At 45.7% G+C, this 15018-nt stretch overlaps 1 protein-coding gene across 1 annotated transcript in view; it reads left to right on the forward strand.

Moving 5' to 3' along the window:
* The window catches only part of MDN1 (midasin AAA ATPase 1), a 2221312-nt gene that overhangs the window by 244782 nt on the left and 1961512 nt on the right, over positions 1 to 15018 (forward strand). Inside the window, exons 17-18 of the mRNA XM_078648266.1 lie at positions 585 to 688; positions 14565 to 14709. Coding sequence (XP_078504392.1) covers positions 585 to 688; positions 14565 to 14709 — 249 coding nt within the window. The remainder of the gene's footprint in view (positions 1 to 584; positions 689 to 14564; positions 14710 to 15018) is intronic.

Here is a 15018-nt window from a genome sequence, read left to right on the forward strand (position 1 = left end):
TTGTGTGGCGCACCTGGGAGATGGACTGCTTGGAGAATAGTTTCACGGTCCCTCCAGTCTTGCACTTGGGGGTGATCCAAGTTGATGAATCAGCAGAAAGATGCAGTATCCACCAGAAATATTTGTTATCAAAGTAAAGTACTTTATTTGTGTATACAGTTACTAAAGAGTATGCTAGTCCCTCACAAGTAAGATTGTTGCATTCTCCCCCAGTTCAAACAAAACCTTTTCAGATTCAAGGTTTGAATGCAGCCATTTTACTCACCAGGGTAATTATGTTCAGGACAGCTCATCCTATTTAATGACTGTCCCCTCATCACTTGGTACTTGTAAGCGCTGCGAGGCCTCCGGGTAGTTATGCGCTATAGAAATGTAATTTTTAATTTCATTTCATTTCATTTCTTTCATGATCATAATATTTTTTATTTTATCAGTGTGCCCACAAACGCAAATCAACTAATAAAATGAGGAGGTTGTGATCAGCTATTTTCAAGTAATTAAGATGTTAAAGAATGAGAGACTGCTTCATTTATTTCCACTTTTCCTTTGTTGCACAATTTACTCATTCTTTTTTTTCTGTTTAGATGTGCTGCTAAAAGAAAAGTGGGAGGCTTTTTCTATGCGTGTCAGTCAAGCCCAGCAGCAGATGAAAATGGCAGAAAATGCCCTGATGTTTGCATTTGTTGAGGTAAGTATTTCAGTGACTTTGCACTGACCTACTCACCACTTCAGCCATGGATTTTTTCTTTTAGATGTTTGTAGACATGAACATCATCACTGTTACTTTTATGGGCCCTGAACCTTCTACCATGAAATAATTAAAAAATGTGCAAAAAAATTACTTCTAGAATGGTGATGGGTTGTGCCATTCAGTCTGAGATCTATCTGGCTACAACATCCTAAGTTTCAGGATATTGCAGGTATATTCTGCTTTCTTTTTTATTCTAGCTTTCTCAAACATGCTTGTGACTTGGAATTTTTTTTTCTCAACATGCGCAACCTTTGGGGCATATCATCTTATTCTGATAGAGGCTTCTAACTGCAAATTCATGACCTACTGATTTTCACCCAGGTGCCGGACTGGATCTTAAAACTTTCAAGCATTTTTCTCATGCGTCAACAGGTAGCATTACGTGGCTTCATGACTGGTCTGTCTGTTCCAGATGCCCACGGGCCACTATAAGAGTGCGACCTGATACCAGCTTCTCTCCACACCAACCGCTGTGGATCCAGAGCTGCTCTTCCTGTCTTTCTGACAGATTTCCCCAAAAAGTTTTTTAAAAGTGTGCAGTATGTCTCTTCCTAAAACAGGGTTCAAGTCATATTTGTCCTGTAACCGACCACTGTCGGTTACTGTCACTCATAATGATTGTTTTGTGCCTTGGTACCTAACACTACTTCAAGTCTTGTGAATACTGCAAGAAAATAAATAAATAAAAATAATCATAATAATAACAGACCCTTTTAACCCCTTCGGTGCTCATGACGAGCTCAGCTCGTCATGGCATATTCCTCTCAGGTGCTCATGACGAGCTGAGCTCGTCATGACCACACCCGTTTTTATTGCTGTCCAGCACAGAAGAAGAATATCATCAGCAGCGATGTCGTTAAAGCACATTGTTCACCTGACACGTATCTTGGCGCCATCACAACCTTCCTCAAAAAATTTAAACACCGTAACAACCTGGCTTCTGCATAATAAATGGCGATCTGTAAAAAGAAGCCCAGTTAGCAGGTGCCAAACTCAGGAAATTAAAGAAGCTGTTCATATCGGAGTGATGGGCACAGAGACTCTCCGGTCCCGCTCCGACCTTCAAGGTTCCTCCAACGTACGATTTTGATTCAAGTCTCATGGCTTGGGCAAGTTGCAAATATTGCACAAGAAATGCAACAAGCATTTGCAATGCAATAGGTCTCACATTACTGAAAGTTTGAGCTGGTTGCCTTTCATTATTATTTGCAAACCCAATAGCTATAACTTTCAGTAATGTGAGGCCGATTGCATTGCAAATACTTGTTTTAGGAAAGTGCCCCCTTTTGCATGGTTGCACCAACTTTTTGCTTAACTGTTGATGTACTGAGTGTGCCCTGGGTTCCTGTCAGCCATGTGCCCAGGGCCTATGTTATTTCCCTAAACTATACTGTTTCAAAACCCAATTGGCAACTCTCTGGCCATATGAAGTCCCTTATAAAAGGTACCATAGGTACCAAGGGCACTGTGACCAGGGAAGGCCTCTAAGAGCTCTCGGGGTCCTAAAACAATGCACATACTGGGATGAAGTGCCGAGCCTCCTCCCCAGGATGGGCAGGGTCCACGAAAGGGGACACTTCAAAGGTTTGGCACCTTTGTGAGCTACCCCAGCCATTTGCTGCTCCCTGCAACTGCCCCCCACTGGTTCTGACCCCCCACTTTGGGCTTGAGAATCGGCGGGAAAACCAAGTTAGGAGGAGAGGTGTGTGTCCACCTTTGCCAAACCCACCCCTCAGGTGTGCGAGGTGAAGCACAACTCTGTCCTCGAAATATTGCAGCTAAGGGGACCTAGCCAACCAGTGTGAGTCTTGTGTCCCCCTCCCACTGGAGGGTGGCATAATAGGGGTGTACCCACCCCAAGGAAGGAACCCATTGGTCAGGACCTGCACCTCCCTGTAACGCCCCTAAATCTAGTATTTAGGTGCAGCCCTGACCCGAACCTTGCCTCCTCAGACAAGAAGAAAGCAGAAGGACCGAAGAAGCATGCTGAACTAACAAGAGTATGACGCCCACTGACTTGGCCCCAGCCCTACCGGCCTATCCCTGACCAGAGACGGTAAGAAAAAGGTGACGCCTAAAAACACCCTTGCACTGGACGTCCCACTGCCTTGGGTGGTCCAACCAACGGTGTCCCAGCATCCCCAGGCATCCCAACTTACCTGTCCAACTGATGGTCGCCTCCAGAAGATCTTCGTCCCCGGGCCTGTTTGTTGCAACCGGAGAATCTCCATTGAAATCAACAGGGCACCCAACCCCAAACCAGTACTGTGCACTCGGCTGCTCCTGTGCTGCCGTGGGTGCACCTTGTGTGCTATCTCAGATCCCACTTTGCCCTGAGCTAAAACCTATGAGCTTTGCTCCCACAACCTTGTGGCCTGCTCGAGAGCAGCCACCAACCGGCTGCCCCCTATCCCCCATTGGATAACATTGGGCCTCCGCATTCTGCACCCGGCCGCCTTAGTGCCACTGAGGGTGCTTTGTGAGTGCATCCTCGACCCTGGGAGAACCCTAGTTCCTTCATTTTCTCTCATAGGAATGCATTGACTGCTTTGTGTGGAGTTGGTTTGTATTAAACCTTGAAAAACTGCAAATGTACAAAAACTGATTTACTCAACTTTCTTCTAGGAAATGTCCCAGTGGGATATCTAGGCATATCACACTGAGTAGAGAAAGTAACTTGAAAATGAATCTGAAAAGTAATGTACAAAGTAATCTGAAAAGTAATTAAGGAGTAATTCAAACTGCTTTTCAACCAAATGACTTTACTGTAACCAATTCAACTGCATTCAAACTGTATATAACTGCACCTGCAAAGTGTTGTTATACTTACCTCTACCAGGCCTGGCTTGGTTCTAGAAAAAAAAAAAACTAAATATTTTTATACAAACAAATTGGTCTGAGAGTTCAGTTTTTGAGTCGCTGTCATAATTTCTTGCCTGTGTGTACAATAAATGCTTAACGCTACCCTCTGATAAAGCCTTATTGCTCGCTCACACTACCACAAATCGAGAGTAAGGTATCTACTTTTACCTCTGCCTACCTTTGGGGTTCCACTGGACTGTGTACACTATGCCTTACTTTGGTATAGTATACACACAGAGCCAGCTTCCTACACTTTAGCTGTCTGGAACGAGAAAGGGATTAAAGAAAGTTGGGCGAGCCGTGCTAAAGAAAAGTAAGGCCCCAACCCCCCCTATTCCCCATACTGGGTCAGACCTTCCCTCAAACCTGATTTTAGTGACTTAGGGTTCGGAAACATGCCGTATGCCGCCTCCCTTTGGAACAGGTTAAAACCATGTCCGTCCAGGCGCCGTGTCTGACTCCGTGGCTGACACCACTTACTCAACCCTTGATGCCGGTCCCTGATTCTGGAAGAGGATTCAGTTGTTTTGTCAGATTCAAGAGGGTCAAAGTTCAGCCTCCAGACATCACCAATAGACCCTCTTGGAACCTTAGAACAACGAAGGTGGTGATCTTGAGTATGCAAATGCCATGGACACTCCGCCTACTACTGGTCTCTCCTCGCTCCCCCCGGCATGGGCCTCAGAAATCTGCCTTCTTCGCCATGGTCATAAGGAGGGCAGCAGAGGTTCTCAACTTAACTCTGCCCATACAGAAGTAAACTAATTTTAAAACTCGTTTAGACCTTGGAAGTGAGTTCCTGTGCAGTTAATTGAATTGGGTTCTGCTGAATTGAGCACTGAACCATGCTCTGTGGTTCTTGTCAGCCCGGAAGAGTGCAGAGAATGTGAGCTTGGTGCAACCCACGAGGCAGAGCAATGCGTAGAACGTTGGCAGCCAGTTAGCTGCCAGCTGGCACTGGGAGCACAGGGTCAGTTGGCTTAGGAGCCAATGCGGATTGTGACCGTGGCGTTTTTTCTCTCTCCTTCCTCCGCCACCATCTGCCTCTTCCTTCATTCTCCATCCGCTTCGTCTGATAGCGCGACCGCCACACAGCACTCCGGGAGAACAGATTTCCTCCAACTTAGATGTACCCGTCCAGAGTTGTCCCCATTTGAGACACCAGGGGTTTCTTTGATTCTTCACCTACCCTCCGTATAGAACAGTTCTCACTTGCTGCGATCCGGGTGGATTCACACTGGCACACGCGATTTCGTTCTCCCACAAACCGACAGCCCTGAAGAGTCACATCTGTGACACTGTGTGACGAAACACTATCAGCTGGTTTGTCTTTTTGTACTGATCAAATTGAAATACAAACTCTTTTCACATGAAAATCTGACGTCGAGCTCCGTTATTTACCAATGGACACTGTTGTAAACATTAGATTCAGACACCGGAACCTCACCATACTGAATACGTGTGCACAGGACTTTGATTCAGCTTCGTCTGAAAGCCTCTGCTTACACCACACTCTGCCCGGCCTAGATGCCTGGGGAGCTAGAGAGCCAGAGGCACCACGGGGGGAAAAAAAGCATGAAGGGCACCAAGGAAGTGTCTGGTAGTACCAGGCAGCACCAAGCAAGCAGCAGCTATCTGCAGCGGGCCAGCTCTGTGTTTTTGGGCATTAAAACAACTGCATGCATGTTGTGGGAGGTCTTAGCTTCTGGCACTGGTGCCTTACGACTTCGAAAAACTCAACTGTTGCCACTACAAAGCATGGTAAGACACCAACTGCACCTCCCCCCACCCTCCTCACCTCCAATTTCTTCAGGTTTTTTTTGGCGGAGGGCGAGACTTACTAATAATTGACAACTACTGATTCTGAGGGAACTGGAAGGACATTGGTTTGCAGGCGTTAGGTGCTGCTGTAGATTTATACCTTTATAGTCTTATACCTGACTTCACACTTCTCTCAACATGTGAACTTTGACCCTAAAGACCAGTCCCCCGTCCTAACTCAACCTAGGCCAGTTTGCTCGTAATCATCATAGCTACATAAATCAAAACACTAATCCTCATATAGCAAACTATTGGACAGCAGCAGCTGCTGCAGAAGTAGCTGGTGTGCCCTAGTCTCCCCTTTTAGTGGGCTTTGTCCCTTGTGCACGCTTCTGCGCAACATTACTTGTTAGCTACTCCTGTGTAGGGTTGGTTCAGGTGGCCGGTACTGCTTATTTGGGGTAATAGGGAGGCTAGCTTCCCAGTGAAGGCAGCCCCGGTGCAGATTGTGGGAAGAACATTGTGCTAATGTGTAAAGAGCACCGTGCCACTGTATTCTACTGTTTTAATATTTTTGACTGACTGCACCACCACGGTTGTTGTTCTGCAGCATTCTTCTGCTACACTTAGTCTTATTTTTGCTACTGCAGCTTTTGACACTCCTGCAAAAGCAGACCCAACCAACTAGGACAATGAGGAATACTGGACAAAGTACTAACCTATAAGAGCATTAGTGAATTCATTGCCCACGAGAGCAACCCAGAGATGAATGCGAGCTTTAGAAGGCCATTGAAAATGCTCTAAGGCAACTTTTGAGCAATCTAGTAGGGTTCACTACCCATGGGCACTTGTCTAAGAAGTTTTTTATCAAATGTGTGGGTAAACTCAGCACCAGGAAAATCAGCCGGCAAGAACTTGTCATATGTAACCCTATTAAGTTATTTGCCCTTCTTCCCCTTCAGGTATTTCTTTTCCTACTCCTGACCATGAGAAAGATCTGTTTGAGAAAGCAGAATTACCACATGCTCCAAGGGGCAGGTGACTTAGCCAATCAATACGAACACAACAACTATCTATAGCTTGTACTTTGTAAGCAGCACAGTTTCTGTCTCCGCAGCCTGTTGACACCCCCATTCTGCTTCCATGTACAAAATAGTTTGGAAATTACCACTCCATTAAACAAAGATCAACAATGAACTTCACCAAGGCCCAGAGTGTAATAAAACCACTTTCTGATGATTTTGGTATGCACAGTATCCCTCCTACTGTTTAAACGTGTTGCAACCAAATCTATTCCCGATTGTGGTGATGCTTGTACTGATAAGGAGAGTTGGACTTCTTGCTTCGATCAAATCTTAATGGTCCAGTATCAAATAACTACAGCAGCAGTACACCAGGCCCAAGAGTATGTTCTTGAGAAAGCTTTCTGCCAGCTGCCCTAGTAATTTCCAGCCCCCTGGGCATGTCTGAAAGGAAACGTCTGTCTTTGCCTAATCATAGTTGCTTCCAATCTAGATCTGGTGACGGGGAGGGCAACAGCTCTTTCAAACTTGATGAGGAGGTACTTGACTTAGTCATCATGAGTCGCTTGGATCTGACAATGCTTGCCTAAATAGCACAATGAAGTCTGCATCCTCAGCAAACCTAATGTTCGAGGCATGTGGGCTGCTGAATTCATATCTTAGCATAGATCGCCGCCTAGTGTTGGGTCCGGAGGTTTGCACCTTGTTGTCTTGGAAGAGTCTTCGAAGTATCACGAGATAGGTGACTCCTCCCCTGGACTACAGTGCAGGTGACTCCTCCCCTGGACTACAGTGCGCATGGGCATCTTCAGATTGTTTTTCTCCGCCATTGGGTTCTGGTGCACTTCGACAACTCCAACTTCGGTACCAAACTTTTCCAACTTTCCACCTCTAAAACTTTAAACTTTCAACAGTATTGTTTCCGCTCGGTATCCCTCGACTCTCAAAACTTCCTTTTCTCTCCGGTCGTCGACACGGGCAGTTGGACCTTTTCGACGCCACGTGGACCTTCTGCTGATGGAAAGGACCCTGTTTAAAAAATACCCAGTGTGTGGAGCCAAATTTCCACACAGCGACAAGCATAGGGTATGCAACAGGTGCCTATCTCCTGAGCACAACGAAGAAAACTGTCCAGCTTGTGCTCTGTTCCGGTCTAAAAAGACTATCCGGAACCGAAGAGCTGCTTGACTAGAAATGCAGCGGCAGGCACCAGAACCGGAAAACATTTTTGACGACGAACATCAACTCCCAGAGGCAGAGGGCTTGGAAGATCTCGAAATAGTCACCGTAGAGGACCAGTCGGACTCCGATGACCAGATCACACCGGGGCAAACCGTGAGTACCAAAGCCCCTACCCCGCCTCCATCTCCACATAAGGCTCCGGTCAAAGCATCGCACAAAATCCTTAGCTGCGACCGAAACACAGCTTCAGAAGCCCCGCCTTCCGGCTCGGCTCCGAAGACCACACCCAAGCCTTCCGGTACCCAGGGACCGGGCAAAGCCACTCCACCCCAAAAGGTCGTCTACCCCAGTAAATTAGTCGATCCTAAAAAGGCCTAATAGCCGAAAAAAGCAGCTGAACCGAAGGTCGTCTAACCGAACCGAAGAAGGTCGTCTAGCCGAACCGAAGGTCGTCTAGCCGAACCGAAGGTCGTCTAGCCGAACCGAAGAAGGTCGTCTAGCCGAAGAAGGTCGTCTAGCCGAAGAAGGTCGTCTAGCCGAAGAAGGTCGTCTAGCCGAAGAAGGTCGTCTAGCCGAAGGTCGTCTAGCCGAAGAAGGTCGTCTAGCCGAAGAAGGTCGTCTAGCCGAAGAAGGTCGTCTAGCCGAAGAAGGTCGTCTAGCCGAAGAAGGTCGTCTAGCCGAAGAAGGTCGTCGAGCCGAAGAAGGTCGCCGAGCCGAAGAAGGTCGCCGAACCGAAAAAGGCAGTCGAACCGAAAAAGCCCGTTGACCCTAAGAAGGCTTCACAGGATAAAAACGTCCAGCCTAAAGAGACACTCAACCCGAAAAAAGCCATACAGTCGAAAAAAGCTAAATCTTCGGCGCCACGGACAGAGGAGGAAGAACTCTTTCATCCAGATCCACAACAAAGACTGTATATAGACCCTGAAACAGGATATAGAGTCTACAATAAAAACAAAAGAAGACTGGACACTGAAGCACCTTCTCCTGTTCTTCCAAAGATAAAGGACTTTGGCACATCCCCTTCAAGACCTTACACACCTCCTCCTTTCACTCCCAACATGCCTTCTGTTCTATATTCTCCTTCACTTGTAGATTATGATCAGGAAGAAGACATGGGGGATGATCCTCAGGATGACTTTATACCACCTGACGATCCAGGGAAACCCAGATGACACATGGAGTGACCATAATGACCCCGATGACACTGATTACACACAGCCCATACCCGATCCCACTACATAACCCACAAAGCCGGCTCCTACTGATGACCCTGTCGCTTTTAACCAACTAGTGGACAGAGCAGCTCAGTATCATGGTGTACACATGCACACTGACCCTATAGAGGAGGATTTCCTATTTAACACCTGCCCAACATCAGAGAAGAGTGTACGTGTACTCCCTATGCTAAAAGGGGTACTAAAGCACGCACCAGATAATCTTTAAAGACCCAGACAGGGCGCGTGTCCTCAATCCAAGGATTGAAAAGAAGTATAAACCGGCCCCTACAGACCCCTCTTATATCAAGTCTCAACTACCACTAGACTCCCAAGTTGTGTCTAACGCTAGGAAAAGAGCTAACTCACAAACAACGGGCGATGCTCCCCCTCCTGACAAGGAGTGCAAAATTCTAGCAGCATCAGGGAAGAGAGTGGCCTCTCAGGCAGCAAATACTTGGAGGATTGCTAATACACAAGCCCTCATAGCACGCTATGACAGAGCAAACTATGACGAACTGGAGGGATTACTACAACACCTACCAGAACCCTATAAGGCAAAAGCTAACGACCTAATACAGGAAGGGAAATTAATTTCTAACGCATCCATAAAATGCACCCTTGATGTAGCTGATACAGCCGCTAGGTCTGTCAACACTAGTGTATTGCTATGCAGGCATGCCTGGCTTCGCATTTCAGGTTTTAAAAATGAAGTGCAGTCTACCATACTCAATCAACCAATTACCAGGATTTCTTATTTGGACCTGCGGTGGATACTATCCTAGAAAAGATGAAAAAAGACACAGACACCGCTAAGTCCATGGTTGCACTTCAATTTCAACAGTCTAGAAGCTCTTTTCGTCGCTCCTCCTTTCGAGGCTCAGGGAGAGGCAACGCATCACAAACATCTTCATCCTATAAAAGTAATACACAAGGCACCTTTAATAAAGGCTCCAATAGAGGAAGTTATAGAGGAAACAATAACAAGGGCAGAGGACGTGGTAATAACAGCCGAGCCTCCACCGCCACCAAACAGTGACTTTCTCACACTCCCTCCAGACCACTTAACACCAGTCGGAGGAAGATTAACACAATTTCTACTAGTCTGGAATACCATTACTACAGACAGGTGGGTGAGACAAATTATCCAATATGGTTACTGCCAGGAACTCAAATCTACTCCACCCAACATGCCACCCAAACACCGTCCAATGTCCAAAGAACACATCACGCTGTTACAACACGAGGTGAAATCCATGCTAGAAAAAGGTGCCATAAAGCCAGTCCCATTACAACATCAAGGGACAGGGGTATACTATCTATACTTCCTACATTCCCAAAAAAGACGGCTCGCTCAGACCAATATTGGACCTCAGACCTTTGAACCAATACATCCACTCAGATCATTTCCATATGATCACTCTACAACAGGTATTTCCACTACTCCAGCAAGGCGACTTCCTAGCAGCACTACACCTCAAGGATGCATACTTTCACATACCCATACATCCAGCTCACAGGAAATACCTCAGGTTCACAGTAGAGGGTCAGCACTATCAATTCAAAGTCCTCCCCTTCGGGGTAACCACAGCACCAAGGGTGTTTACAAAATGCCTAGCAGTAGTGGCAGCTCACCTCAGAAGGCAACAATTCCATGTATTCCCCTACCTCGACTATTGGCTCATAAAAGCCAATTCGTACATACAGTGTGCCAGCCATACCTCACAGACGATACAGCTACTGCACAATCTAGGATTTTCAATAAATTACCCAAAATCACACCTGCAACCCTCCCACATACAGCAATATCTGGGAGCAACAATAGACATCTCCGTAGCAAAGGCATATCCAAATCCAGCCAGTATAGCCAACATACAATCTCTCATTCAAAAATTTCAGCCACAACACTCCCTGCCAGCTCGAGTGTTCATGCAGCTTATAGGGATGATGGCCTCCTGCATATTCATCGTCCCTCATACTCTGCTTCAAAAGCGCCCCTTACAGGAATGCCTAGCACACCAGTGGAACCAAGCCTAAGGACAACTAAAAGACCTAGTGTTGGTAGACAGTCGCACTTACCGCTCTCTGCAGTGGTGGAACCCACAAAACCTTTCCAAGGGGCGATTGTTCCAAGAGCCGGTTCCACAGGTAGTATTGACAGCGGACGCATCACTGACAGGTTGGGGAGCCCATCTCCTTCAATATACAGTCCAAGGTCTCTGGACAGTCAAACAAAAGACTCTACATATAAACCACTTAGAGTTACTGGCAATATTCCTGGCAATGAAAGCTTTTCAGAAATACTTGTGCAAGAAGACTGTGTTGATCCGGATGGACAACATGACAGCCATGTACTACATCCAGAAACAGGGGGGCACCCACTCTTTGCAACTATCTCACCTAGCACAGAGCGTATTGAAGTTGGCGATTCCTCAAAACATTTATCTCCTGGCAGAACACCTCCCAGGGACAGACAACCAGATAGCAGACCTACTAAGCTGACACAGTCAGCAAATACACAAATGGGAGATTCATCCTCAAGTTCCCCAACCATTCTTCCAAAAGTGGGGACATCCAGACATAGATCTGTTTGCCACAAACGAAAACTCAAAATGCCCGTTCTTCGCCGCCAGGTTCCCACACCCGTTGTCACAAGGCAATGCCGTATGGATGAACTGGTCAGGCAGATTTGCGTACGCTTTTCCACCAACCCCAATGATTCCATTAGTGGCACGCAAGCTAAGGCAACAGTCACTCACAATGATCCTGGTTGCTCCCACATGAGAAAGACAGCCATGGTACACAATGCTCCTAGAACTCTCAGTAGTTCCTCACCAAAGACTGTGCCTCTCACCACAACTGCTAATGCAGAACCATGGAGAAATCAGGCACCCAGATCCCAATCAGATGAACCTAGCGATCTGGCTCCTGAAATCTTAGAATTCGGCTATCTTAACTTGCCTCCAGATTATATGAACATTATCAGAGAAGCAAGGCGTCCCACTACCAGAGCATTATGCGCATCTAAATGGAAAAGATTTGTTATTTACTGTAATAATAATCAAATCAATCCATTGGAGGCCTCCATCCAAAATTTAATCTGTTACTTGCTACACCTTCAAATGTGTAACCTAGCATACTCCTCCATAAGGCTACACCTCGCTGCTATAGCAGCATATCTTCAAAACAGACAACACGTGTCCCTATTCAGAATCCCACCTATCAAAGCTTTTATGGAAGGACTTAAAAGAATAATCCCTCCAAAGCATCCACCTTCTCCAGTCTGGAACTTAAACATAGTACTTACCAGACTCATGGGACCTCCTTTCGAACCACTTCATTCATGTGAACTACAATTCTTAACATGGAAGGTGCCATTTTTAATTGCTATTACCTCCCTCAGGCGAGTGAGTGAGCTACAGGCACTAACCATTCAGGAACCATTCATGCAAATTCACCACAATAAAGTAGTGCTGCGTTCAAACTCGAAATTTATGCCAAAAGTCCATAGAATTGCCAGTTTTCTTTCAAAAGCTGCAATCTGTGGCTGAAAGTGCCCTACACACACTAGACGTTACAAGAGCTCTCTTATATTACGTTGCCAGAACAAAATCATTCAGGAAGACAAAACGACTATTTGTCGCTTTTTCGCCACAACATAAGGACAATCCCATTTCCAAAGCAGGAATAGCCAGATGGATAGTTAAATGCATTCAAGTATGCTATCAAAAAGCAAAGCGCACTTTAACAGTTCCCCCTAAAGCACACAACGCGTAAAATGGGGGCATCCATGGCTTTCCTAGGAAATATTCCCTTAGAAGACATATGTAGGGCAGCTACATGGTCTACCATACACACTTTCACAAAACACTACTGTGTTGACGTGTAAGCCAAACAACAAGCTGCTGTAGGCCAGGCTGTATCTGAAACTCTATTTCAAACCACTGCAGCTGATACAGGCAACCACCGCTAGATGAGAAACTGCTATACAGTCTATGCTAAGATATGAATTCAGCAGCCCACATGCCTCGAACTGAAAATGCTACTTACCAATATGCATCTGTTCTTGGCATGTAGGGCTGCTGACATTCATATCGCCCACCCTCTTCCCCGGTGCCTGTCACAGCTGCATGGTTATCTTCTTTACATACATTTACATGGTCATCTCTTACTTTACTATACTTCATCTTTGCCACAATGGCGAAAAACAATCTGAGGATGGAGAAGATGCCCATGCGCACTGTAGTCCAGGGGAGGAGTCACCTTTCTCGTGATACTTCGAAGACTCTTCCAAGACAACAAGGTGCAAACATCCGGACCCAACACTAGGCGGCGATCTATGCTAAGATATGAATGTCAGCAGCCCTACTTGCCAAGAACAGATGCATACTGGTAATGCGATCAGACGCTGGCGCATTACCACAAGCCCACTCATCATTACTCTGTGCAGCTTCTCCCGCTGCTTGGCCGCAGGCCCATGCTCTCACGGGGATCCTTCCTGTGCCCTGTAGAGGCCGGTGGTTCCTCACCTGTTGCATGGCAACACCAACTAGGGGCTCTTAGTCTGGACAGAGATCTCCTCTAGGATGCCGTACATTTTACTGGATCACATCCACTCTTTTATGCTAGACCAAGCCATGCTTCAATCTCTACCTGTGCTGGTTACTCCTCTGTCCACAACACCAAGTCTGTTTCAGGCCCACGTCCCGTGTGTTACGGGTTTGGAATGGTCAGTGCTGTCATTTTTTAACCCGTTCGGTTCCAAAATTTGTATACATTTTTATTGCCATTTGGTGTAGACAAACGAACAATACAACCATCTGTTTCGATATGATCACTGTCCCCCTCCTACCTTGCTCTAACGTCCGGTCCAGTTCCATATTTGTGTAGGATGCTGGGGAGGTTCCGGGAGCTCCGGCGTACAGCTGGTTATCGACTATCTCACTTGGCCATTCCCCAAAGTATAATCATTCTTAAGGCGAGAAGCCTGCAGGAAGATATGGTATTCATCTGAAATAGTTAATTGTTATTCCCAACAAGCAAATAAGAAATCCCACTTACGGAACCACATTATCTGCATAAATGAATTTTACTGAATGAGGATCATTCTGTTGTACTATACTCGTTCTCTAATTATACTTGTTTTCTGATTTGTACTTAGACCACAGATTTCTAGTACCAATTCCTATCCTTGGGTAGTAGGGACATCAGGGTACTTATAAGAATACACATCCTACCTTCTTTCTTCCTTAGTCATTATTTCTTACATTAAATCTGTTCAAACCCAGACTGTAGTATTATTTAACTTGGTGTATTTAAGGAAAATGGGGGACTCTGTAAAAATTATAAGACAGGTCAAGTTCTAGAGCAGACCATATTTGTAACTATTGTTCACTGTTTTCCGTGTAAAACGAAAATTAAATACATTTAAAACAAAAATGACATCTGGCTCATTTCATGGGGAATGCAAAATTAAATGTTTCTTTTCAATTGTCCAAATTACTTTGATAAACTCAGTCCTTTTAAGAAAAAGCAAATCTAGTAGAAATCAGGTCAATGAAACACTAGGTAGAGAGCCATCTGTATTTTACATTAGATTTTTGTGTTCACTATTGTTTTTCAAAAATTGGTGGTCCATATTACCTGAATAATTATCTGAGTGATGTCAATTTGGCCCAAGTGCTCAAAACGACCTCACCAAAAGTGGAGAATATTGATGGGTATTTAATGTTACTTGGCTGTGTTGGTTAAATTGCGTTTTCGTATTTGTAGGGCACTCTAGCCAAGGCAGTAAAGAAAGGGGACTGGATCCTTCTGGATGAGATTAATCTGGCCACAGCTGAAACTTTGGAATGCCTAAGTGGTTTGCTGGAGGGATCCTCTGGATCATTGGTACTACTAGATCGAGGAGACACAGGTAAAGTAATAAGCATATTACTTTTGATTACCTTGATGACTGAGGTTCATCACAAATTTACACTCCAATGTGGTGGAAACATTTGCCACCTGCTTTGTGTGTGTGTGTGTGTGTGTGTGTGTGTGTGTGTTGGGGTGTGTGTGTGTGTGTCTGTGTGTGTTTGTGTGTGTGCGTGTTAAAGTTGTGCCTTAAGTGCTGAACTAGTTGTTCGCTTGCTGTTGAGATGTTTGTGTGATCTGCAGGTCACAGGTTAGAATCCTGGGAAGGCCGACTCAGCCTGTCATCTTTCAGAGGTAGTAAAATAAGTCC

The sequence above is a fragment of the Lissotriton helveticus genome, chromosome 6 (genome assembly GCF_964261635.1).
Source record: "Lissotriton helveticus chromosome 6, aLisHel1.1, whole genome shotgun sequence".
In the NCBI taxonomy this organism is placed as follows: Eukaryota; Metazoa; Chordata; class Amphibia; order Caudata; family Salamandridae; genus Lissotriton; species Lissotriton helveticus.